Here is a 25,175-nt window from a genome sequence, read left to right as displayed (position 1 = left end):
ACTCAGGACCGTGCACAACCGTTTTCGAATCCTTCGGGATTCGGATTCTGGATTTTCCTTCATCTAACCTAACCCTAACCCTAACCCTAACTCTAACCCTAACCCTAACCTAACCCTAACCCTAGAACAGCGAAACTCAACCCTAGCACTGCGAAACTCAAGTAAGGGTGCAGTACCATATCTCGGCCCCTGGAGGAGCTAGAGCGATGAAACCAAGTGCAATCGACTGGGCGTCCTCTAATTAGTATACACACCAAATTTCAGACCTCTAGGTGCAAAACAACTGGGGGTGCAATACCACATCTCAGCACCTGGTGGCGCTAGAGCTACCAAACTAAGTGCAAACGATCGGGCGCCCTCTAAATAGTATATATACCGAATTTCAGCCCTCTAGGACCTATAGAAACGAAGTGCACCCCACCCTATAGGGGGGTGCAATTTCGCATTTTACCCTATATACCTAACCCTAACTCCTAACCCTAACTAACCCTAACTCTAACCTAACCCTAACCCTAACTCTAACCTAACCCTAACTCTAACTAACCCTAACCTAACCCTAACTCTAACCTAACCCTAACCCTAACCCTAACTCTAACTCTAATCTAACCCTAACCCTAACCCTAACCGCGCTCTAAACCTAACCACCATAACCGCAGCATTTAAAAACCTAGCCGGTTCAACTCGAGGACTGCTATTTTTAAGGCTGGACCAAACCACACCCCTAAACTTAACCATCACAGACCCAACGATTATAATTTAACTATGACATTAACCGTCTTTGATAACATGGCAGTCTGGCTGAAACTGGACTTCATGACGGAACGCGATGCTGGGTCGGGATCGTCGGACTCTGAATTTCGAGCTGTGGTCTGGTGAGTACTGCTAAATTTAAGGCTGAACCAAACCACACCCTAAACTTAACCGTCACAGACCCAGCGTTTTTAAAAACCTAGCCGGTTTAATTCTAACACAGCTAAATTTAAGGCTGAACTAAAACACACCCTAAACTTAACAATCACAGACCCAATGATTATAATTTAACTATGACATTAACCGTCTTTGATAACATGGCAGTCTGGCTGAAACAATACTTTTTGGCAGAGCACGATGCTGGGTCGGGATTACCGGTCTGCGACCTTCGAGTTGTGGTCTGGTTCGCCGATCTGGAACAAGTTCAGTCAAGAACTTTGTGTTCTCATATCTACTTAGATCTAGATTGAGTGCTGGAACAAACTGCACTCTCAAGCTAACCGCCATAACCTCAGCAATTATGAACCCAGCCGGTTCAACTCGAGCACTGTGAAACTTAAGGGTGAAAAAATTCAGAGCCTAAATTTAACCAAAAACATAACTTTCACTTTTTTAGGCCCAATGCTTAGACAAGCACAGCTCCTAGACCGGAGATGATCTCATGCGATATGGTATAGTCTGACAAGCGTGGGCCCGTGCACCTTTCCCTCAGTCTCCCTATCCCAAACCGGCCTAGACGAGGGCTAGGTTGGGGGGAGCTGTTGTACTTTTCCAAACCTAAACTTAACCATCACAGACCCAATGATTATAATTTAACTATGACATTAACCGTCTTTGATAACATGGCAGTCTGGCTGAAACAATACTTTTTGGCAGAACATGATGCTGGGTTGGGATTATCAGTCTGCGACCTTCGAGTTGTGGTCTGGTTCGCCGATCTGGAACAAGTTCAGTCAAGAACTTTGTGTTCTCATATCTACTTAGATCTAGATTGAGTGCTGGAACAAACTGCACTCTCAAGCTAACCGCCATAACCTCAGCAATTATGAACCCAGCTGGTTCAACTCGAGCACTGTGAAACTTTAGGGTGAAAAAATTCAGAGCCTAAATTTAACCATCGCAGACCCAGCGTTTAAAAACATAATTTTCACTTTTTTAGGCCCAATGCTTAGACAAGCGCAGCTCCTAGACCGGAGATGATCTCACGCGATATGGTATAGTCTGACAAGCGTGGGCCCGTGCACCTTTCCCTCAGTCTCCCTATCCCAAACCGGCCTAGACGAGGGCTAGGTTGGGGGGAGCTGTTGTATTTTTCCAAATCTAACCCTAACCCTAACCCTAACTCTAACCCTAACCTAACCTAAACCTAACCCTAACCCTAACCGCTCTAAACCTAACCACCATAACCGCAGCATTTAAAAACCTAGCCGGTTCAACTCGAGGACTGCTATTTTTAAGGCTGGACCAAACCACACCCCTAAACTTAACCATCACAGACCCAACGATTATAATTTAACTATGACATTAACCGTCTTTGATAACATGGCAGTCTGGCTGAAACTGGACTTCATGACGGAACGCGATGCTGGGTCGGGATCGTCGGACTCTGAATTTCGAGCTGTGGTCTGGTGAGTACTGCTAAATTTAAGGCTGAACCAAACCACACCCTAAACTTAACCGTCACAGACCCAGCGGTTTAAAAACCTAGCCGGTTTAATTCTAACACAGCTAAATTTAAGGCTGAACTAAAACACACCCTTTACTTAACCATCATAGACCCAGTGTTTATAGTCTAACGATGACACTTACCGTCTTTGGGACAAGGCAGTCTGGCTGAAACAGGACTTCATGGCGGAACGCGATGCTGGGTCGGGATTGTCGGACTCTGAATTTCGAGCTGTGGTCTGGTGAGTACTGCTAAATTTAAGGCTGAACCAAACCACACCCTAAACTTAACCGTCACAGACCCAGCGGTTTAAAAACCTAGCCGGTTTAATTCTAACACAGCTAAATTTAAGGCTGAACTAAAACACACCCTAAACTTAACCATCATAGACCCAGTGTTTATAGTCTAACGATGACACTTACCGTCTTTGGGACAAGGCAGTCTGGCTGAAACAGGACTTCATGGCGGAACGCGATGCTGGGTCGGGATCGTCGGACTCTGAATTTCGAGCTGTGGTCTGGTGAGTACTGCTAAATTTAAGGCTGAACCAAACCACGCCCTAAACTTAACCGTCACAGACCCAGCGGTTTAAAAACCTAGCCGGTTTAATTCTAACACAGCTAAATTTAAGGCTGAACTAAAACACACCCTAAACTTAACAATCACAGACCCAATGATTATAATTTAACTATGACATTAACCGTCTTTGATAACATGGCAGTCTGGCTGAAACAATACTTTTTGGTAGAGCACGATGCTGGGTCGGGATTACCGGTCTGCGACCTTCGAGTTGTGGTCTGGTTCGCCGATCTGGAACAAGTTCAGTCAAGAACTTTGTGTTCTCATATCTACTTAGATCTAGATTGAGTGCTGGAACAAACTGCACTCTCAAGCTAACCGCCATAACCTCAGCAATTATGAACCCAGCCGGTTCAACTCGTGCACTGTGAAACTTAAGGGTGAAAAAATTCAGAGCCTAAATTTAACCAAAAACATAACTTTCACTTTTTTAGGCCCAATGCTTAGACAAGCACAGCTCCTAGACCGGAGATGATCTCATGCGATATGGTATAGTCTGACAAGCGTGGGCCCGTGCACCTTTCCCTCAGTCTCCCTATCCCAAACCGGCCTAGACGAGGGCTAGGTTGGGGGGAGCTGTTGTACTTTTCCAAACCTAACCCAGCTGGTTCAACTCGAGCACTGTGAAACTTAAGGGTGAAAAAATTCAGAGCCTAAATTTAACCATCGCAGACCCAGCGTTTAAAAACATAATTTTCACTTTTTTAGGCCCAATGCTTAGACAAGCGCAGCTCCTAGACCGGAGATGATCTCACGCGATATGGTATAGTCTGACAAGCGTGGGCCCGTGCACCTTTCCCTCAGTCTCCCTATCCCAAACCGGCCTAGACGAGGGCTAGGTTGGGGGGAGCTGTTGTATTTTTCCAAACCTAACCTCTAACTTAGGGTTAGGGTTAGGTTTAGGGTTAGGGTTAGGTTTGGAGTTAGGGTTAGGGTTAGAGCGTTAGGGTTAGGGTTAGGGTTAGGGTTACAATATAGTCTTCAATATTAATGTTTTAAAGATTATTTAAGTAATATTATTATTAGACAAGTCAAGTCAAGTCACTTTTTTTATATAGCACTTTAAACCACAACGATTGCTTCAAAACAACTGAACAACATTCATTAGGAAAACAGTGTATCAATAATGAAAAATGATAGTAAAGGGTTAGGCACTACACATTAGTACAGTAACATAAGCAAACTAATATTACCAACTGAACATTTAGGCAACAGGGATGAGATAACAGGATTTAAACTATGAAAAATACACTTAAATCCCCAGAAATGTCATTGGACCAGGAAGCCGCATTTTGATTCTGCTGTCAAGAAAGCTTAGATTAAATGTTAAATACAGCTTTTTATTAGTGAAAAAAATAATAGTAAAACTATCTAGTCTTGTCAGGCATATCTGGAGAAGCACATGATGACTAAAATCTTTAAAATAATGTAAATAACCATCATCATGAAACATCTAGAATTGAGGATTGGTAGAAGTATGATGCACCACACTATTCTTTCCTGCTACCTCAAATCAGCTAGATTGAGGGAAATGTTCAAGACAACCTCTTCAGAATTGTTTCAGCCTTTAAACACCCTCACGCTGAGGCTGGCTCGCTTAGATGATCAACCCCAAGCTCATGTCTTGTAAACAATTGTTAATCGAGCTTGACCAGATCCACAATTGCATGATTGCACTCTGCATTGAGTAGTAATAATAATATGATTTTGCAATTTACACCAAAGGGAGAAACTAATGGAATGCATAGTCGATATAAAAAACTGGATGACGAGTAGTGTCTTACTGCTAAATTCTGAAATAACAGAGGTGTTAATGATAGGACATAAAAACTCTGCATGTAATAACCTAGAACACTGTCTAAGACTTGATGGCTGCTCTGTCAATTCTTCGACACCAGTTAGGAACCTAGGTGTGCTATTTGATAGCAATCTTTCCTTAGAAAGCCACGTTTCTAGCATTTGTAAAACTGCATTTTTCCATCTCAAAAATATATCTAAATTACGGCCTATTTTCTCAATGTCAAATGCAGAAATGTTAATCCATGGATTTATGACCTCAAGGTTAGATGATGGTACTGCTTTATTGGGTGGTTGTTCTGCACGCTTAGTAAACAACTACAGCTAGTCCAAAATACAGCAGCAAGAGTTCTTACTAGAACCAGGAAGTATGACCATATTAGCCCGGTCCTGTCCACACTGCACTGGCTCCCTATCAAACATCATATAGATTTTAAAAATATTTCTTAGTTTTTATAAAGCCCGGAAGTGTTTAACACCTCAGTATTTGAATGAGCTCTTGTTACATTATAATCCCCCACGTCCGCTGCTGCATTAATTAGGTAAACCTGAACCGGGAACACTTCCCATAACACCTGATGTACTTGCTACATCATTAGAAGAATGCCATCTACTCTAATATTAGTCTGTTTCTCTCTTATTCTGAGGTCACCATAGCCACCAGATCCAGTCTGTATCCAGATCAAAGTGTCACTGCAGTCACCCAGATCCAGTACGTATCCAGACCAGATGGTCGAACGGCACCTAGAAAGGACCTCTACAGCCCTGAAAGAAAGCAGAGACCAGGACAACTAGAGCCCCAGATACAGATCCCCTGTAAAGACCTTCATTCACTGCTACGAAGTGCTGGCGGTCATATAAGTATGATTTAAACCATGCTAATTGGCTTCCATTAATTAAATCTATGCAAAAGAATGTTGTGGTCAATTGTGTCAAACACAGACTGGAGCTTGTGTAAATCCTAGTTATGGCAAAACATACAAACAAATAGAGACATCATTAGTATAGCTGCTGATCCAACAAAGTAAAATTATTTAGTTTAACCCAAGCTAAAGAATAAGAATGCACATTTGATCAGATGCAACTACACTCACAATTTAAGAGATACATTATTCGAATGCTTGGCGAAAGAGATGAATTTTTAATCTAGATTTAAACAGAGAAAGTGTGTCTGAACCCCAAACATTATAACGAAGGCTATTCCAGAGTTTGGGAGCCAAATGTGAAAAAGCTCCCAAATCTCCTCTAGTGGACTTTGCTATCCTAGGAACTACCAAAAGTCCAGCATCTTGTGACCTTAGGGAGCGTGATGAATTGTAACGCAATAGAAGGCTAGTTAGGTACGCAGGAGCTAAACCATTTAGGGCCTTATAGGTAAGTAATGACAATTTGTAACTGATACGGAACTTAATAGGTAGCCAGTGCAGAGACTGTAAAATTGGGGTAATATGATCATATTTTCTTGACCTGGTAAGGACTCTAGCTGCTGCATTTTGAACTACCTGTAGCTTGTTTGTTGAAGAAGCAGGACAACCACCTAGAAGTGCATTACAATAGTCCAATTTAGAGGTCATGAATGCATGAACTAGCTTTTCTGCATCAGAAACAGGTAACATGTTTCGTAGCTTGGCAATGTTTCTAAGATGGTAGAATGCAGTTTTTGTAACATGGGAAATATGATTTTCAAAAGACAAACTGCGGTCTAATATAACACCCAGATTTTTGACTGTAGAGGAAGTAACAGTACATCCATCTAGTTGCAAACTGTAATCTACAAGATACTGTGTCGTGTTTCTTTGGTCTGATAATTAATATTTCTGTCTTATCCAAATATAATTGGAGAAAATTATTGGTCATCCAATATTTTACATTTTTAACAAACTCCGTTAGCTTAGATAATTTAGAAGTTGAATCTGGCCTAATTGATATACATAGCTGAGTATCATCAGCATAACAGTGAAAGCTAATTCCGTATTTTCTAAGAGTATTACCCATGGGCGTAGGTTTAGGGGGGACGCTAGGTACTAGTCCCTATCAATATTTTGAGATGACAAATTTGTCCCACCAATATTTAACAAGTTCCTTTGAACTGCTATTTGGATCTTTGCACTGCTACTTGGATCGATTCTAACGGCCAGGACGACGACAGTACAAGAAACGCCGTAATTTGATTGGCGGCGGGGTATCTGACAGGCTACAAGTGCAGGCTGGGAATACTTTTGTGCTTGCACTCTCTCTGCCACATACAAAGGCCAGAGTAAAAACATTTTAATATTCCGGGGGGTTTTTTGCCCCTTTTTGTACTTTGTAGATGCCACCCAAGAAGAAGAAAGGGGACATAAGAAGCTTTTTCATAAAGCAGAGTCAGAGTGTAAGTAGGCAAAATAACTAGCTAGCCACAAAAATAAACTAGCAGTAGTGACTGACCAGGCTTTCAAATACATATTCTGTGGAAAATAGTATTAACTGGTCATAGTATTACCCAGGATGATAGAATGCTACGTTAGCAAGTAACTGAATGTCAATTAGCCTGAATCTTGCAGTCAACATAAACGTGAGTGTACTGGAGGGTAAATAGTGTTTATAATAGAAAAGGGTTATTATATCTATTTATTTAGATTTATTTCCTTGTGGCAGAGTATTTTTTGTTAGTGTAAATACTAATGTACATAATTTATCTTAATAAAACGTTTGTTTGTTCAGCATTACACAGTCTCAGATTTTTATTTTTTGAGAGTGCATTTTTGAGATTATACAGTTATACTAAGTCACCATTAAATCACTGGTATCTTACTATGCCCATGGTATTACGAAGGGGCAACATGTTTATTGAAAATAAAAGGGGACCTAGGATGGATCCTTGTGGCACTGCATATTTTACTGATGATAAATGAGATGACTCCCCTTTTAAATAAAAAAATGGTAGTGATCGGACAGGTAAGATCTAAACCATCTTAGAGCCTGCCCTTGAATACCTGTTTAGTTTTGTAATCGATCTATGAGTATGTCATGATCTATGGTGTCAAATGCAGCACTAAGATCAAGTAAAATTAGAAATGAGATGCAGCCTTGATCTGATGCAAGAAGCAGGTGAATTGTAATTTTAACAAGTGCAGTTTCTGTGCTATGGTGGGGCCTGAAACCTGACTGAAATTCTTCATACAGATCATTTTTGTGCAGGAAGGTGCTCAATTGAGCAGACACAATTTTTCTAAAATTTTAGACATAAATGGAAGATTTGAAATAGGCCTATAATTGGCCAGTACACTAGGATCTAGTTTTGGTTTCTTAATAAGAGGCTTGATAACCACCAGCTTTAATGGTTTTGGGAAGTGACCTAAAGATAACGACGAGTTAATGATATTGAGAAGCGGTTCTTCGGTTACAAGTAACAACTCTTTCAGTAATTTAGTGGGTACAGGATCTAATAAACATGTTGTTGGTTTAGATACAGTGATAAGTTTATTTAGTTCTCCCTGTCCTATGGTTGTAAAGCACTGCAGTTTATCTTTGGGTGTGATGGATGAAATGGAAGTGTTAGACGCTGTAGAATCTACATTTGCTATTGTATTTCTAATGTTATCTTTTTTATCAGTGAAGAATTTCATAAAGTCATTACTTTTAAAACGTTGATGGAATATTTTAATCAGGTGGCATCTGGTAATTTGTTAATTTAGCCACTGTGCTAAATAAAAACCTTGGATAGTTTTGGTTATTTTCTATGAGTTTGTGGATATGCTCTGCCTTAGCAGTTTTTTGAGCCTGTCTATAGCTGGACATACTGTTTTTCCATGCAATTATAAAAACTTCCAAGTTAGTTTTTCTCCATTTGCGTTCAAGACTACAAGTTACTTTCTTGAGAGAGTATTACTGTTATACCATGGCACAATACATTTTTCTCTATCCTTTTTCAATTTTATGGGGGCAACAGCTTCTAATGTCTTAGAGAAAATAGTGCCCATGTTGTCAGTCATTTCGTCTAATTCACGTGTCTCAGTCTCAGTACTATGATATGGTCTAGATCCTGACTGGAAATCCTTACAGATACCATTTTTATCTAAGAAGGAATAAAATTGTAAGGATACAACCTTTTCTAGTATCTTGGACAGAAAAGGAAGAGTCGAGATCGGTCATGTGGTGGCCTAAGCCACACAGGATGACCAATTGGCAAGGAAGGGTAATACCAGCACCCAAGTTATGTTTTAGGTACATAGGTTAAGTAATTTTTTGCAATAGCCACACCCCAAACAATTCATGATTTAGAAACATTGATAATATAGTTTATTTCAGTTATCATATAATATTATTTGTCTTAGCAACACACTGTTTAAATGAAGTGCACACATTTTCACATTGTAGGGCTATGTAAATATTTTCTGTTTATTAATCATTGTTTCTTTGTTACCATGTTGGAGAGAGCTCTGTCCTGGGGGGGGGGGAAGAAAGGTGTGGCCAAGGGTGGAGGACTGTGATATCCTGTGACCTGCCAATTAAGCCATACCATGTAATGCCATGTTAGAGGGGGGTTTGGGTTTAGTTTGTTGGCTCTGTAATTGTTTGTACTTGTCTCCCATTTTTTATTTTCCCCTTTTTGTGTAAATTGGTTTTGTCAAGTCACTATATATGTTCCCTGGTGTCTCATTCTGTTAGGTGATGTTGTTAAGTTCATAGTCTGTTTTGTTGTATGCTGTTTTGAGTATAGTTATATTTTGTTGACCTCTTTTATAGGCCTAGTTGTTAATTTTTTGGTTTCTATTGTTCAGTATTTTTTTGGGGTGTAATAAAATAACCCATTTTCTAAAGAAACTTCTGTTTTCCTCATGGCCGGACTGTTTGGACCGTGACAGGTCAATAATTAGCTAGTTCTTTGGGGTCAAGTTGTGTTTTTTTTATAAGAGGCTTAATAACATCCAGTTTGAAGGTTTTGGGGACATATCCTAATGACAATGAGGAATTAATAATAGTCAGAAGAGGATCTATGACTTCTGGAAGCACCTCTTTTAGGAGCTTAGATGGTATAGGGTCTAACATACATGTTGTTGGTTTAGATTATTTAACAAGTTTATACAATTCTTCCTCTCCTATAGTAGAGAATGAGTGGAACTGTTCCTCAGGGGGTCTATAGTGCACTGTCTAATGTGATACTGTAGCTGACAGCTGAATGGTTGCAATTTAATCTCTAATAGTATCGATTTTAGAAGTAAAGTTGTTCATAAAGTCATTACTGCTGTGATGTTGAGAAATGTCAACATTTGTTGAGACTTTATTTTTTGTTAATATAGCCACTGTATTGAATAAATACCTGGGGTTATGTTTGTTTTCTTCTAAAGGAATCGAATCTAGCAGTTTTTAATGCTTTTCTGTAAGATAGGTTACTTTCCCGCCAGCAATATGAAATACATCTAGTTTTGTTTACCTCCAGCTGCGCTCCATTTTTCGGGCTGCTCTTTTTAGGGTGTGCGAGTATGCTCATTATACCATGGTGTCAAAATGTTTTCCTTAACCTTAATTAAGCGTAAAGGAGCAACTGTATTTAAAATGCTAGAAAAGAGAGAGTCCATAGTTTCTGTTACATCATCAAGTTGTTCTGAGGTTTTGGATATGCTAAGGAATTTGGATACATCAGGAAGATAACTTAAAAAGCAGTCTTTTGAGGTAGAAGTGATGGTTCTACCATACTTGTAACAAGGAGTAGAATTCGCAATTTTGGCTATATGAAGTTTGCACAAAACTAAATAATGTTCTGAGATATCATCACTTGGCTGCATAACTTCAACACTGTCAACATCAATTCCATGTGACAGTATTAAATCTAGAGTATGATTTCGACATTGAGTAGGTCCTGCAACATGTTGTTTAACCCCAATAGAGTTCAGAATGTCTATAAATGCTGATCCCAGTGCATCTTTTTCATTATCAACATGGATATTAAAATCACCAACTATTAAAATTTAGAACTAAATTTCAGAACTAACTCGGATGTAAAATCACCACTCTTTAATAAAGTATGTATGGTGCCCTGGTGGCCTGTATACAGTAGCCAGTGTAAAAATCATAAGGATTTATCATTAACATTTGTTTCTCTGGATAATGTTATATGAAGCACCATTACTTCAAACAACTTATAAATTGAAGCAACACCTCCCCCTTTGCCTTTTAGACATGGCTTGTTTATAACAGTAATCTTGGGGGGGGGGGGGTGGAAAGAGTCTCTATGTGCTGAGAATTAACTGACCTCTTTGACGTGAGGCTGCAAGCAGACGGTCGGTTTAGCCAGTTTGTCTGCTTCCTGACCTGGGCCCCAGTTAGGATATACACAAGCTCCAGACTGGATCCAGAACACATGAGAAGAGATGATGCTGACCCCTCAGAGGACCACAGATGATGCTGATGCTGATGATGATGCAAAGCGGTATTTTTACTAAACTGCTATCATTACCTGCTAAGATCTGATTTCTCATACTTGCTGAAGCTGCTGCAGGTGAAATGAATGGGGTTCTGCTGGATGGTGCAAGAGTGGCCATCGCCAGCGTGTGACGCGGTGACACATCACACTGGGGGACTCATGGAGATTCTATGGGTAGTAGTGAAGGTTTCTCTAGCACAGCTTCTCTGGCTTCAATTTTGTTGATTGAATCTTTGGTGTTTAAAAGAGCTGCAAGCATGGGGTCCTGTCCTTCTTGGGGAGCGTTAGAAGATCTTTTTGCTGAAGGAGTGGAAGTTGCTGCAGATATCATGTTTTTTCTTTTAGCCTTAGCCAGGACTGTGTTGGACGAACTAGGTGGTGTTTGATCAGGATCGGACGAGGCGAGGAAAAAGATAAACAAATCTTGATGAGATAATCCTGTTAGAGCTGCAATGTTACGGCTCAATAAGTTCTACAAAATTTTTGATAGTGGCCATTCTGAGATTGAAGCATGGCGTTTGGCAAGGGTGTTAGAGAGTTGTTCATCGCCACCAGTTTGGGTGGCGGCTGTGTCATTGTCTCGCCCTGATCTATTATCATTAGTGGATGACCTCAACATCAGGGTTAGACAATTCTCATGGAACTGGGAATTACCAGTAAGAGACAAATCACTAGTAAGAGGATACACATTGCGCACAGGTGTGGCGAGCATGGAATGTGTCTGGTTTATAGGCACACAGTAATTATAATTAGAACCTGATTGGCCAGGAATGTAATTTTGAATGAACCAATTAGAGCACCGATAGAGTTTCACGGCTGAACTACTCATTTGACACATTTGACAATTTTTTTTTAAATATAAAAGGGACCACAGAAATTGGATGGTAATTGTTCAAGACAGAGTTTTGGTGTAGTGGTTAGAGAGCATGACTCCTAACCCTAATGTTGTGGTTTCGAGTCCTGGGCCAGCAATACCACGACTTAGGTGCCCTTAAGACATCAAACCCCCAACTACTCCCCGGGTGCCGCAGCATAAATGGCTGCCTACTGCTCCGGGTGTGTGTTCACTGCTGTGTGTGTACACTTTAGATGGGTTAAATTTAAATGCAGAGCACAAATTTTTAGTATGCAGGGAACTACACTGCGACCAAAATGGTCGCATATGCGACCTTATGATATTGCAATGCGCCCCTAATTTTTAAGAGGTTGCAAATGTATCACTGATTATTTTTGTACCTTCCTTATTTTTAGGCAATATGCTATGATTTACTATGAGCATTTATTAAAACAGAAATGTGTATTTTAAGAATACGTTCTCTGAGGATTCAACACATCAAGTTGGCTTCAGCTCAGCGACTCATTTTCACGTTTTTAAACCTTGCAAGTTTAAACATTCAAAAGAGTTTAAAGCATTCAAACACAAGATGCGGTCAAGCTGAACTGAGCAGCTGGTTACTCGCGCGCTGTTAATGGTGCATACAAGAGAGAGAGCCGGGTCTCACGGACAGCAACACTGAACCGAGCTCTCCTTCAGGACGTTCGCGTCCTCTTGCACCTGAACGAACAAATACAAATCGCAGTTTAAACAAACAGAAAAAGATGCGAAAGAGCTCAATTCAGCACCGCAGTGTTCAGGGTGCACGCAGAGACGCGTCTCAAAGTCTTCTTGCTTTCGTACCGACAAATACATACAAAATGTCAAAATACCGTCTTGGAAAGTGTGTTCGAAAAGTCTGTGGTTACGTCTTAAGTGAAAGTTAAGTAAGTTGAGAAAGAAATCGGATGTGTATCATTATAATGGATGCATTGTCTCTTAAAGTGACCGCACCTAATTTACTAGCTCTACTGTCAGTGTCTTTAATGTATGAAAATGAAAGCAAATCATTCACTGCTCTTGACTGAATTACTTTGTAGTTTTAACAAGAATTTATCCATAGTCAAACCAAAAATCTGATAAACTTGATTATGTATTTTTTAGTAGTGGGTGCAGGACAGTAGTTCATTTATGTAAGTGATTATAGCAAAATACAGTGATCTGTGAAATATTATACCCAAAAATATATATTAAATTAGGGACCTGACCATGTTTTGTTTAAGTGTTTCTTCCTTTAATTGCTAATGCAACCTTTTCAAACCGCAGACTGAACAAAATTAAGCATTGCTTGCTTGGTAACTGTTCAACAAAGTATTGATATTTGTGTAAATATTATCATACTGACAGTTGTCTGAAGTTCTGGTTGATTCCATTACATATCCTTCTATCAATGTTATCTGACATTATCAATAGGAATTTGTTCTGACACAGTTTAACCCTGAGCTCTTGTCATATTTTATTAACAATTTCTAAACTATATCAAATAAACTGTGATAATGTGAGAAATGTTCAAAGTGTCTGAATACATTTTGGTTTGACTGTGTATTTTATTTTACAGTGAAGACTATGCAGTGCTATTTTAAATGAGTTTCTGGACACCTACAAACTTAAAACACGTATGTTATGTGTGAGTGTTTTAATCTGTGTTTCATTGCAGTTTCCCTGGTCCCTCTCCTGCAATTAACAGGTTAATTGGATCCACCTGAAGGGAGTCACTTCAAATCTAGGACACATGCTCTTGCTCTCTCTCTCGTTTTGCAGCCAACACTGCAGTAGCAGTGTTTCTGCTTCTCCAGTCCTTTCTTTTTTTCCTCTTTTGTTATTAAAATAAACTTATTTTGATTGGCATACTTTTTGTGTCCTTTATGTTGCATCCCTAGAGCCAGGGTTCAAACAGGGCCCACTGAACAACCTCTACCAGGACCCCTCTAACCCAGTGGTTCTCAAACTGATTTCAAGGGGTCGCGAGTTGGTTTGAAATAATTCTGTATTTTCTGATTACAAAAAATATTTTTAAATACTAAAAAAATAAGATTACAAATAAAAAAAAAAAATTCTAAAGACAGAAATATGCGTTACAGGTCGACGAATCTACCGATGTGTCTAATTCTCCTCAGTTGCTGGCATTCATCAGATACATATTTGATGGAAAAATGCACGAGGAAATGCTCTTCTGCTCAGTGCTGGAGGGGACTTGTACCGGCAGTGACATTTTCAACAAGCTGGACACCAGACTAAAAGAGATGCGACTTTCATGGGATAACTGTGTTGGCATATGTACTGATGGTGCAGGTGCAATGGTAGGTAAAAACAAGGGACTCAAGGCAAAGGTTTTAGAAGTGGCTCCTCATGTTAAGTTTACCCACGGCATCATTCACCGCGAGTCTCTTGCTAGCAAAGCACTTGATAGTGAGCTTAACAGTGTTCTCAAAGGTGCAATCAAAATTGTAAATCACATAAAATCACGTCCAGTAACCAGTAGACTGCTAGCCACCCTTTGCAACGAGATGGGCTCGCATCACGAAGCGTTGCTGTTTCATACCGAAGTCCGGTGGTTATCTCGCGGGAAGGCACTCGGCCGGCTTTACGAACTGCGTGAGGAAGTGCACTCGTTGTTGAAAGAATCTAAATCTGAATTTGCGCACCACCTGACAGATCCAGATTGGTTATCGAAACTTGCTTATTTGGCCTGTATATTCGAAAGGCTTAACATGCTTAATCTTTCATTACAAGGTCCAAACACAAACATCTTGACAATGAATGAGAAAATTGATGCATTTGTGAAAAAGCTTGAAAGATGGGCTGAGCGAGCTGAACAAGGTAATGTGGAGATGTTTCCTGAGCTGGATGAACATCTGGAGGAGAATGGACTGAGTCTCGGCAACCTGAAAACACACATCACTGGTCATCTCCATGGCCTTTTGGAACAATTCCATAAGTATTTTCCAAAAGAGACGCAACCAGAACTGTATGACTGGATACGGCAACCATTCACCGAAACTAAGACTAATCTGCCCACAAAACTGGAAGATGCTTTGCTGGAGCTGTCCAGTGATCGGACATTAAAAACGTTATTTTCCAGTTCCACACTGCCTGAATTTTGGATCGCAGTAGCAGAAGAATACAAAGAGTTATCCGGTGTAGCAATGGATGTACTGCTTCCGTTTGGCTCTACTTATTTGTGCGAGCAGACTTTTTCCGCCGTTACGTACATGAAAAATAAATACAGATCACGTCTTGATGTTGAGGATGATCTGCGAGTAGCCGTATCCAACATCAGGCCACAGATTACGCTTTTGTGCACCGAAAAACAAGTGCACCCATCCCACTGAAAGGTAAGCCTAAATACAGTAAATATGATGGAAGTTTGTTTCCGCCATGTAAGAAAATATTTGAAAGATAATTGCGATTTTTTTTTTTTATCTAAAAATTGCGAGTTTAAATCTAGCTATTCTGACTTGGTTTCTCATAATTGTGAAATATAAACTTGCAGTGCGAGTTATTAAGTTATAAATTATATAAAATCACAATTACCTTTTTTATTTTTTATTCTGTGGTGCAAACAAGCTTCCATAGGAAGTGGATGTGGATTTAAAACAACTTTATTTATTTTTTGTTTGTGTATTCTGTGGTAGTGGGTCGCGACTTCTCGTTAATGTTAGTTTAGGGGTCGCTGGCTAAAAAGTTTGAGAACCACTGCTCTAACCCATAGACTGTAAAAAATATGGACGTAGTGTCCGTGACGTCACCCATAGACTCCTCATTAGCGGTTTTGAAACCTAAAGTGTGTAGAGCGGGCCGTCGCCATCTTGGCAGCGTGTCACCGCGCGACTTTCCCGGATAATCCAAAATGGGCAAAAAGGCGGGAGCTGATTGCTGAAGCCACGCCCACCTAGTGCGACGGCATTGTCAGCAGCGGCAATCCACCTGTCACTCAAGCGGACACGCCCTTAATTATGCAGAACTTTAAGTCTTAATATAATTTATACGGATGAGTTTAAAAAAAATTCACCCCCCTCACAGTTGTCATATGAAGGGCAAAATTAGCAATATAGACCAAAATCATTTTTTGAACCAGGCTGTAAACGTTTTTTTTTCTGCTGTAAAGTTGGGCATTTTAACATGGGAAGTCTATGGGACTGACTCTCTTCTGCAGCCAGCCTCAAGTGGCAAGTCGATGAATTGCAGTTTTAGTCACTTCCTTATTGGCCTCACGAGAGAGAGCGGGAGGTTGCCGCTCTCTCTAACCCCAGCTACGGCCCTGGGTTAAGGTACCAAGACGGAGCAATGCACTGTGTGAAGTGGTAGAAATAAAACAAGGCGGCATGTGGTTTAAAAGATGGCAAGTAAAATAAAATTCACATCTGCATGCAATATAGTTTCATTATTTTTCATTTTTTACCAGAGAGGCTTACTATAAATAATTTGAGCGACCAAATCATGTTTTGCGCCAGCAACTGAAAAAGATAGTAGCACAAGTGCCACCTTTTTTTTGGATTCTGAAACATACATTTTGGTTGATCTTAGTCTACCTTTTTCCGACATCCAAAGACAGAGCACAGTAATTACAGGAGAAACTTCAGAACATAAACCATTGTAAAGATGTTATATATGAAAGATCTTGTGTAAAATGAGGTACTTCATCACATGATCATCAACAATTACAAGGAAACACTAACAAGTGACCCAAAATTTCCAGCAGTACCCTTTGTTTGCTATCGATTGACAGACAGTGAATACTCAGATGAGACTACAATTTAAGATAAAAATAAATGTAAAATAACTATCCATAACACTGTTACTAGTTAGTGCTGGACCTGATTTACCTTTTTGCATTGACTCATTTTATTGGTACCTCTGTTTAGCAGCGATAAAAAACACAGCTTGCATGGCGGCAGCCTCGAATTCAAAGGACTGTACAGAAACAGAAGAACTGTAATATTCTCTCATTTCTAAAACGGTTTAAAATTGATCAATAATTTTGTACAAGAAATAAAACATAAAATGTAACCAACCATTGCTGAAAACTAACTGAATAAAATTTAAAAATAGTATTGAAACATGACTTTGAAAAATATACGTTCAATCATTTCTGACGATCCATCTTATAAAGCTACTGTAAAAACACCAGTTTAATGACCAAGATTTAGTGACCAGGTTTTAATTGAAACATTGGTGCAACATCATTTCAATGTCACATCACAGCATGACCTGTAATGTTCACAATATTTACAAAACTGCTGTTTATGACATCTTAAAAAATAAAATGAAACAATAAGAAATTATGGACTTTAACAAACTAACCCTAACAGCCACATCAAAGCTATCAGAAACAAACATAATCAAGTGCACAACATACTTTACAAAGTCGACTGCTGTAAAGTACATACTGGTGAGAAAATATATACTCCGATATGTATTGAAAAAACATTGACATCAGAAAGGTTTGTAATACCAGTCAGATACCAATCATAAAATAGCAAGCAAAGAGAATAAAATAAAAATGTACACACACACACACACAGAGGAAATGAAAGAAAAGGACTCAAGAATTGAAATGGAAAATGTTTTGGGCAACACTGAACACAAAATGTTTTTGACCTTGAACAGTAAGAGTTTGAACACAGAGCGCAGCACTGCACTGACAACAGAGTCGACTTCACCAGCAGAGACACGAGTCGATCGAATCTGTTCACGGGCTTGCACCATTTCTCCTCTGAAACGCCATTGCAATGATATCTGCGCCATATAGTTCCCAGTTCCTCTGAATGGAAATATTGCACTTAATTTCGTAGTGAGATTTCTGTAAAGATGACAAGGAGAGAAAACAGCCAATAGCTGCCATTCAATCTGCCCTGCTTTAGAGTTTTAAATGGATGCAAACTGATGAGTGCGAGTTTCACACAGCAATGTGCTGCAAATCCCACACGTATCTATAGAGTTTACACACAAAAATAATTTAATCAGCTCTTCATATCGAGTTAGTGTTACTGGCAGATGTCCATGTCACACCATGATTCTGTACAACTGACACTGACCTTTGACCTGTTCCATTTCCCAGTCTATGATACCAAGTCACTTCTCTAACCCTTCTGATCATATATTCAGAAAAGCAAAATAGACACACAGACAAAAACAAACTCCTCTGTTTGTCATTCAGAAGAGACATTTCCCATGAACCTTTTCAGAGCTTGAATCTGAATAATAACAGGACTTTCTCGAGCCTGTAAGAGATTTAACATCTACAGCTCATCTGTGTCTTTCCATAATGCAGCACACAAATGCAACATCACCACATTACACCCAAATTGGGCCAGTCAGTGGTTTCTGACGGCGGCTGGCTGACATGATACTGTTTTTAGACTGATTCTGACTCCTGATGCATGGATACAGCGCCAAAAACCAAACCTGCAGCTACTGACAGCGTTTTATCTTTTCCACATTACTGGGATAAAGTGATTGGTGTTCGGCTGGTCATGTGATGCCATGTAGAGTAAATCTAATTTTATTCAATTACTGATATGACTGGAAATTTATATCATTAAGTGCACAGCGAAATGAAGATTTTCCACAAGTATGGTTAATTTCTTGATGATTGAAACTTCAAAAGAGAAAATAATGAGTGCAACCTGAAAGGCAAAGAAACACTGTGTTAACGGAATAATACTGAAGTGTGTGTGTGTGTGTGTGTGTGTGTGTGTATACACATTAAGTATAAGGCTTAGAGTATCTGCACAGGGCCATATTATTGCCAAGTTTACTGAACATGTCAAATAAACAGGGAGTCCATGCATTACTTATAACACCCATTATAAGGCCCCTAGTTTTCCTCTTCGTGGACTATTACAGTACGAACGACTCCAAAGAAACCTAACAAACCAGTGCCGTCTAACTCAAACACATACCACAAAGGAGAGACCAACTTAACCTTATAAAGACAGAAAACACAGCAAAATGACACGGGACAATTATAAACATATTCATGTATTAGTGTTTAGTGCTGGAAGACCTGAACTATATATAAAAGCCCACAAGCTCGAGTCAAACCCAACTACACCATTCAGCTGGTGAAGTCCACTCCGACACACACACACACACACACACACACACACACTCAAAATACAACTCTAACTGAAGCTTCGAAAAGTCTCAGATTGACTCTTATTCATTGTAATGTCGCTGGGCCTTATGGGCCGATGAGACATTTCTGTTTTGTGTTTTGTACAGCTGAAGATAAAGTGTGCATTGAGTTGGCTTGTACATGTCATTATCCTACAGTATTTACACTTTTCCCATGTTTTTACCATGAAATTTCTGTATTGTCTATATACACATCGAAAACATATCAGAAATATTTGGACTGTCTGTGTTCTTAAATGCAGTAAATTTCTTTTTTTTTCTCCTTGTACACTAGAAAAAAATAGTTCAGCAACTTCAGCAAGTTGTTTTTGCTGCCTTTTCTGATTGGCTGATCCAGCACCTGTCAGTCACTGGATGAGGGCGGAGCCACGATGAGCCGTCTGCTAGAGAGTAGCACCACGATCAAAGAGACAGAAAGAGAGACACTGATGCTTCTGTTATCTGGAAATCTTTCTCCTCTTGGGTTTGGGCAGTTTGACTTGACGATCCTGGTGAACCTGCAGACCAACAGACAACAGCTTCACTGCATCATTTCGTCATCCAATCAGAACAAGCTCCATGAGATGTGTGTGTGTGTGTGTGTGCGCGTGTGTGCTTGTGTGAAACTCACAGTTCCAGACATCTTGTCTAACTCACTCATGGCCTCATGAATCGCAGCTTCTAACTGATGATTCAGCTTTCCCGCCCTGCGAGAGAGAGACACCGTTAATAACACGCCTCCAAAAACAACAGACGTCGAGCCAAACTGTTGCACAAAGATACAAGCGTTTTGGAAAGAAACTTAAAATAACGTGACATTAACGACGTTTATTATCTTAGTCTATGTTTTAGGGGTGTGCAATATTGGAAAAAAATTATACCTCGATTTTGTTTTGCAATATTATCGATAACTCTAATTAGACATTATTTTAATTAGAGTGTATTATTGTGCTGATATCTGACTACTAGTTTTTTTTATATTCTTCATTCTTGGTGGTATGGTTCACATCAGTGAACAGAAATTAATCTTTTTAATTGTTTAAATTGATTTTTACCTTTTATGGGCATTATTACCTTTAATAAAGGTACTTAATAATTCAGCTCAGGGGGACATGGAGTGCTTTAACCTGCAGTTACAAATGCATAATGTTTGGATATTTGAAAAATAAAACATTTAATACTGATGTTTAAAATTATTTAAAAAAATGAAATGATACTTTGAATGTGGAATTAAAACCGCCAGTAGGTGGCAGCCAGTCAATGGACCCTACTTATCCGATCGTAATAGGACGAGAAGCACAATCAGAATAAAAAGAGTCACATATAAACACGTCAATTGGATTGAATTGGCCAGATCGGACTAAAATTTCGATCAGATTGTAAGAGGTGGTTTATTCCTTTTGTAATCCAAGCAAGAGAACATGTAAACACGACTGGATTGAATAAAGAAACTGGAAAGTACTGCACGTGCGCAGTGACGTAGCATAATGATGTAAGACGCGCAGAACAAGCTGTTCTTCGTGGCGAATAAAGTGTCATAACTATCCTGTCATAGTAAAACTCCCCTTTCACTCAGCGTCTGATGTGGAGCAGATACGGAGCACTGAAGTGTATAAAATGGCATGAACTATTATCCCATTCTCTGTGTTTGCTGAAGGGAGAATTAGGAAATCTGAGAGCATTATACATTTGAGTCTTGCAGGATGCAGATCTCAGATCAGCTGTAGTGTCTTAGCAAGACTGTCATGTGCTGGTCTCTTATCACAGTAGCATCAGCTTATTATTTTACCTGCTTTAAAACAGCATGTAAAAACTTAGACAAACCATTCAACATTCATTTTTTTCCCTTCTCAAGTGAGTGTTGCACCTTTTCTTCAATGAAGATTAATTTGAAATCTTTTTCCCACTTGTAGATGTTTTTCAGGGTATGAGCATTTTAGGATCTCTGTTGCAGAGAAACTTACTTCCTGTTTTTTTTGCTGGCTCTGTCTAGCATCTGAAGGTCTTGTGTTAGTGTTTTCAGCTGCTCAGGTTCCACCTAAAAAAACAATAGTTCAAAGATCAGATCTGTTACCCAGAGAACTATTATCTCCAATAATTAATACTGCATTTAAAGATTTGACTTTAACCTTTGATCTCAAAGCCCTTATAATGAGAACAATCACTGACAAGTTCACAGAGCACCTCTCGCTCCACCAAACCACAAGACAAACCTCACTGCAGCACTAGCAGGCGATGGGACACGCCGCTCTACAGATAAATGACATGATACTTCTGGAACATATTTTCATACTTTATAATAACAGAATGACTTTTCCGTTAGACACCTTCAAAGGCATATAGACAGGACAAGGCAGTCTTTTACCTTGGCCTGTTCTGACAGATGCATGCTGTCATTGCACCCATGCTCTTCTCCCATCAGTTTGTTCGGCCAGGGCGGGAAGCCTTTGATCGGCCAGACCAGCTCGCCCACATTGAAGGCCCTGGGCCTGTAGTGCAGCAGCTCGGCCGAAGGAGAGTCGGGGTGCCGCAGCTCCTCCTCGCTGCTGAGACTCTTGGTGTCTGAGGGGCTGGGCGCACAGTGTCCGTTAAAGTGCCCGTTGAAGTGAGTGTAGTCTTTGAGCAGTGGCCCTTCCAAGCTGGTGGAGGATCCAGGTGACTGGTCGTCTCCGGTGAGCGGCTCTCCGTATCCTCCGCGAGGCAGCGCTCCGTTGAGCTCCAGCCGCTCTCTGGCACGGTGGCTAAACCGCAGGCTCGCATTGTCATCCATCTGAGCGTCGGAGATCATCTCCGGTGGACACTTCCTCTCCGCTTTGCTGCTGCGCACCTGTGTGGAGCACTCCAGAAACTCCTCTCCTCTCCAGTGTACGAGGCTGTGCTCGTCCCAGTGCGGCCGCGGCGAGCGGAAGAACTCGTGGGCGTCAGTGCCGTCGGGCATGTTCTGCTCCGAGCTCCTGCGGTTGGGCGGTGTGCGGCTCGTGCCCTCGGTTCTGCGCGGCGCGTGAATGACGGCACTGACGGCGTGAGGCAAGCCGAGTGTCGGGCCAATGGATGCGGTGAAGGCACTCATGGCGCTGAGCGCGGGGACGGGGCTAGCCTGTGTGCTTCCGCTCGCGCTGGCGGTGATGGTCACGTGCATGCCTTTGCCAGCGGCGTCCACCACCGCTTTGTAGATAGCGTCCACCGAACTCTGGCCTCCGGAGCCTCCCGGCACAGAAACCTCACCCTGCAGCTTCTGCGGAGCGTCACGGTACAGGCCTGCGTCTCCAGAGAGAGCGCACATCTGCGTCCCGCCGTCAGACACACAGCCCTGAACACACAAACAGCAGCATGTCATGTAGAGCAGGGTCGCTACAGGCAGAGAAAAGAGAAGTTTTACTGAGCCCATGTGTATAAAACTTATCAGAAATGCTCTTAAGAATATTCTTAAGCTTTAACTAAAGTGTCAAAAAATTATTAGCAAAAAGTAAGACTTTTCTAAGATCAGGAGACATTTATAAAGCTAAAAGCAATTAAGACTGATTCTTAAGTGTTGACTGAGATGACACTTAAAGGAAGAGTTCACCCAAAAATCAAAATTATGTCATTAATAACTCACCCTCATGTCGTTCCAAACCCGTAAGACCTGATTTATAATATTATAGCCTTCATATTATGATATCTAATAGATTAGATTTATTGAAATAAATAAATAATTCTACTCCCCATAAATAAAACACCTGATTCTGTCGGGAGCTGAACAATTTTGTGAAATTCGGCTCGATATAGTAACAGCACAAAGAAGTTTGCGATTGTAAAGCGTGTGTTATACTTTCCGCATGAGCAATCCGGACGCAGACACGGCCAGCGCTGACGCGGACTTCTTCCATTTATACTTCCGAAAGTGCACGCTGATTATATTCTTTATTTACAGATTGCACAGGTTCGAGTGGCAATGAGCTTCTTCACACTGCCTGCACATGTGCAATTGTCGTCTGCTCAGAGCCTCGGTACACACTCTCCGATGCGTACGCGATTTTTGTTGCGTAGTATATGGTGTTTCTATTTGCTTGAACTTCTTCAAGTGAGTTGCGGGGCAAACCGAAAATCCTTCACTACTAATACTGCGACTATTCTTTTTTTTTTTGTATGGGTTCAGTCGCTGACATTCTCCACATTTATTTTTTTCTCCCTTTTACCGAACTAATTGCTATTGATGACTATTTGAATTGAATTCTGCCAAAGTGTGCGCTTGTATATGTTTGGTAATGTTATGTGAGTAAGTCTGCTCATGTCTGAAAATAATTTATGAAAAACAAAATCATTCCACATAAAAACATTAGGCTATAGCTTATATTTCTTTAATACCCTAATTTTTTTTCAATTAATGTAAAAAATAAAATTAATTGTAAAACAAAATTTTGTGTGTGTGTGTGTGTGTGTTCAGCATATGGTGGGCCGCATTTGAACTCGTGACGGGCCGCAGGTTGAGAACCACTGCTTAATGAATGAATGACAGGTTTGTGGGGAACATCGCACAAGGCACATAAGAGGGTGACATCTAGTGGAGAAGATTTGTAATTAGATTAACGGTAATCTTACATTCAATGTCTGCGGAAATAAATATGGAAAAAAATCGATTCATGGCCTTTGATAATCGATTTTGAATCGACCACAATTAAAAAAATGATTAAATCGAAAAATCTATTTTTTTACCCAGCCCTAATTATTAACATTTATTATGAGAGTAATTGACACCGACTAGAACTTTAATGTTTCACCAAATTCATCTCAGTTGTTCATACTCGTCTGACTCGTGTTGCTGTATAACTCCAAAAAACCCTAGTGACTCTTTTGCAATGAAGGCCTTAATACTTAGTGTCCACTAGATGGGGCGACAGGATTGAAAAAATCCAGTCTACTCTTTTTCTGTTTACATCAGTTTAAATGACAAATTAATACATGAATGTCATGTGTACTGCCATGAATATGCCATATCTGTGTACAAGAATAAACTTCCCATTCGTTTTACCCTCCACAACACAAACATAAATATATTATAATATATATATATATATATATATATATATATATATATATATATATATATATATAAATACATTTTATATAGAAATATTAACATTTTTCTTAAATATATACATGCATGTGTTTGCATTCGTATACACTTAATAAATATACATATTGCACATATATATTATGTAAACAAAAACTTTTATTTTTAATGCAGTTAATTGGAATTAATCATTTGACATCACTAATATAAATATAGATAAATGAATTCACCTTTATGAGGTCTAGCAACATTAAGTGACCACTTTAAGCTACTTTCAATTGAAAGCAGTTGGCAGTGTTTTGTTTTGCTTTGTATTTATTTTATTTTTATTTATTTTTTTCACCCCAAAAAAAAATTAAATAAATTTAATTACTACTTTCATTTCTGCAGTTAGAGCACTGACCTGCTAAGATGATGAGGTGATTTAATTTCTTACTTTGTCAGTTCTGATCAGATTTGTATCATTGTATCTACTCCCTATTCTCATATAACTCCAATATGTCATATTTTCGTTGGAAAGTGTTTGTCTCCTCCTCTCTGCTGCCATCTTGCAGGTTAGGAGACCTCATCAGCTCTCTTAAATAATTTAGGAGCTGAGACCTAGTCCTAGCACTTAGGAACCTTAATGAAATCACTCTTATTCTGAAGTCTAGGAATAAGACTAAAATAATGTAATTCTTAGAATTTTGACACATTTAGGATAAAATGTTTTACTCTGAGGAGCATTATACATACTTTTCAATTCAATTCAATTCAAGTTTATTTGTATAGCGCTTTTTACAAAACAAATCGTTACAAAAGCAACTTTACAGAAAATTATGTTTCTACAATATTTAGTAGTAGCTAGTAGTTTGTGCACATTTGACAGGATTTTAGAAAAAATAAAAATAATAATAATAATAAAAGACGTAGTCAGCTAGACGATGAACTA

The 25,175-nt window shown here is 39.7% G+C and overlaps 1 protein-coding gene across 4 annotated transcripts in view; it reads right to left on the bottom strand.

Annotated features, from left to right (window-relative positions):
• Window positions 1-17,217: 17,217 nt before the first annotated feature.
• Window positions 17,218-25,175, bottom strand: part of LOC127959634 (methyl-CpG-binding domain protein 5) — a 74,661-nt gene continuing 66,703 nt past the window's right edge. For 3 of the 4 annotated variants that reach the window (XM_052558923.1, XM_052558922.1, XM_052558921.1), the window contains 4 exons: window positions 21,557-22,501; window positions 21,156-21,229; window positions 19,823-19,898; window positions 17,218-19,709 (listed from right to left, as the gene is read on the bottom strand). In XM_052558923.1, coding sequence (XP_052414883.1) covers window positions 19,650-19,709; window positions 19,823-19,898; window positions 21,156-21,229; window positions 21,557-22,501 — 1,155 coding nt within the window. In that variant the 3' untranslated portion in view covers window positions 17,218-19,649. Of the gene's footprint in view, window positions 19,710-19,822; window positions 19,899-21,155; window positions 21,230-21,301; window positions 21,442-21,556; window positions 22,502-25,175 lie in introns of those variants that run through there. The other variant, XM_052558924.1, reaches the window with a different exon arrangement.

The sequence above is a fragment of the Carassius gibelio genome, chromosome B6 (genome assembly GCF_023724105.1).
Source record: "Carassius gibelio isolate Cgi1373 ecotype wild population from Czech Republic chromosome B6, carGib1.2-hapl.c, whole genome shotgun sequence".
Classification (NCBI taxonomy): Eukaryota; Metazoa; Chordata; class Actinopteri; order Cypriniformes; family Cyprinidae; genus Carassius; species Carassius gibelio.
This window is presented reverse-complemented; position numbering and strand designations above follow the sequence as displayed.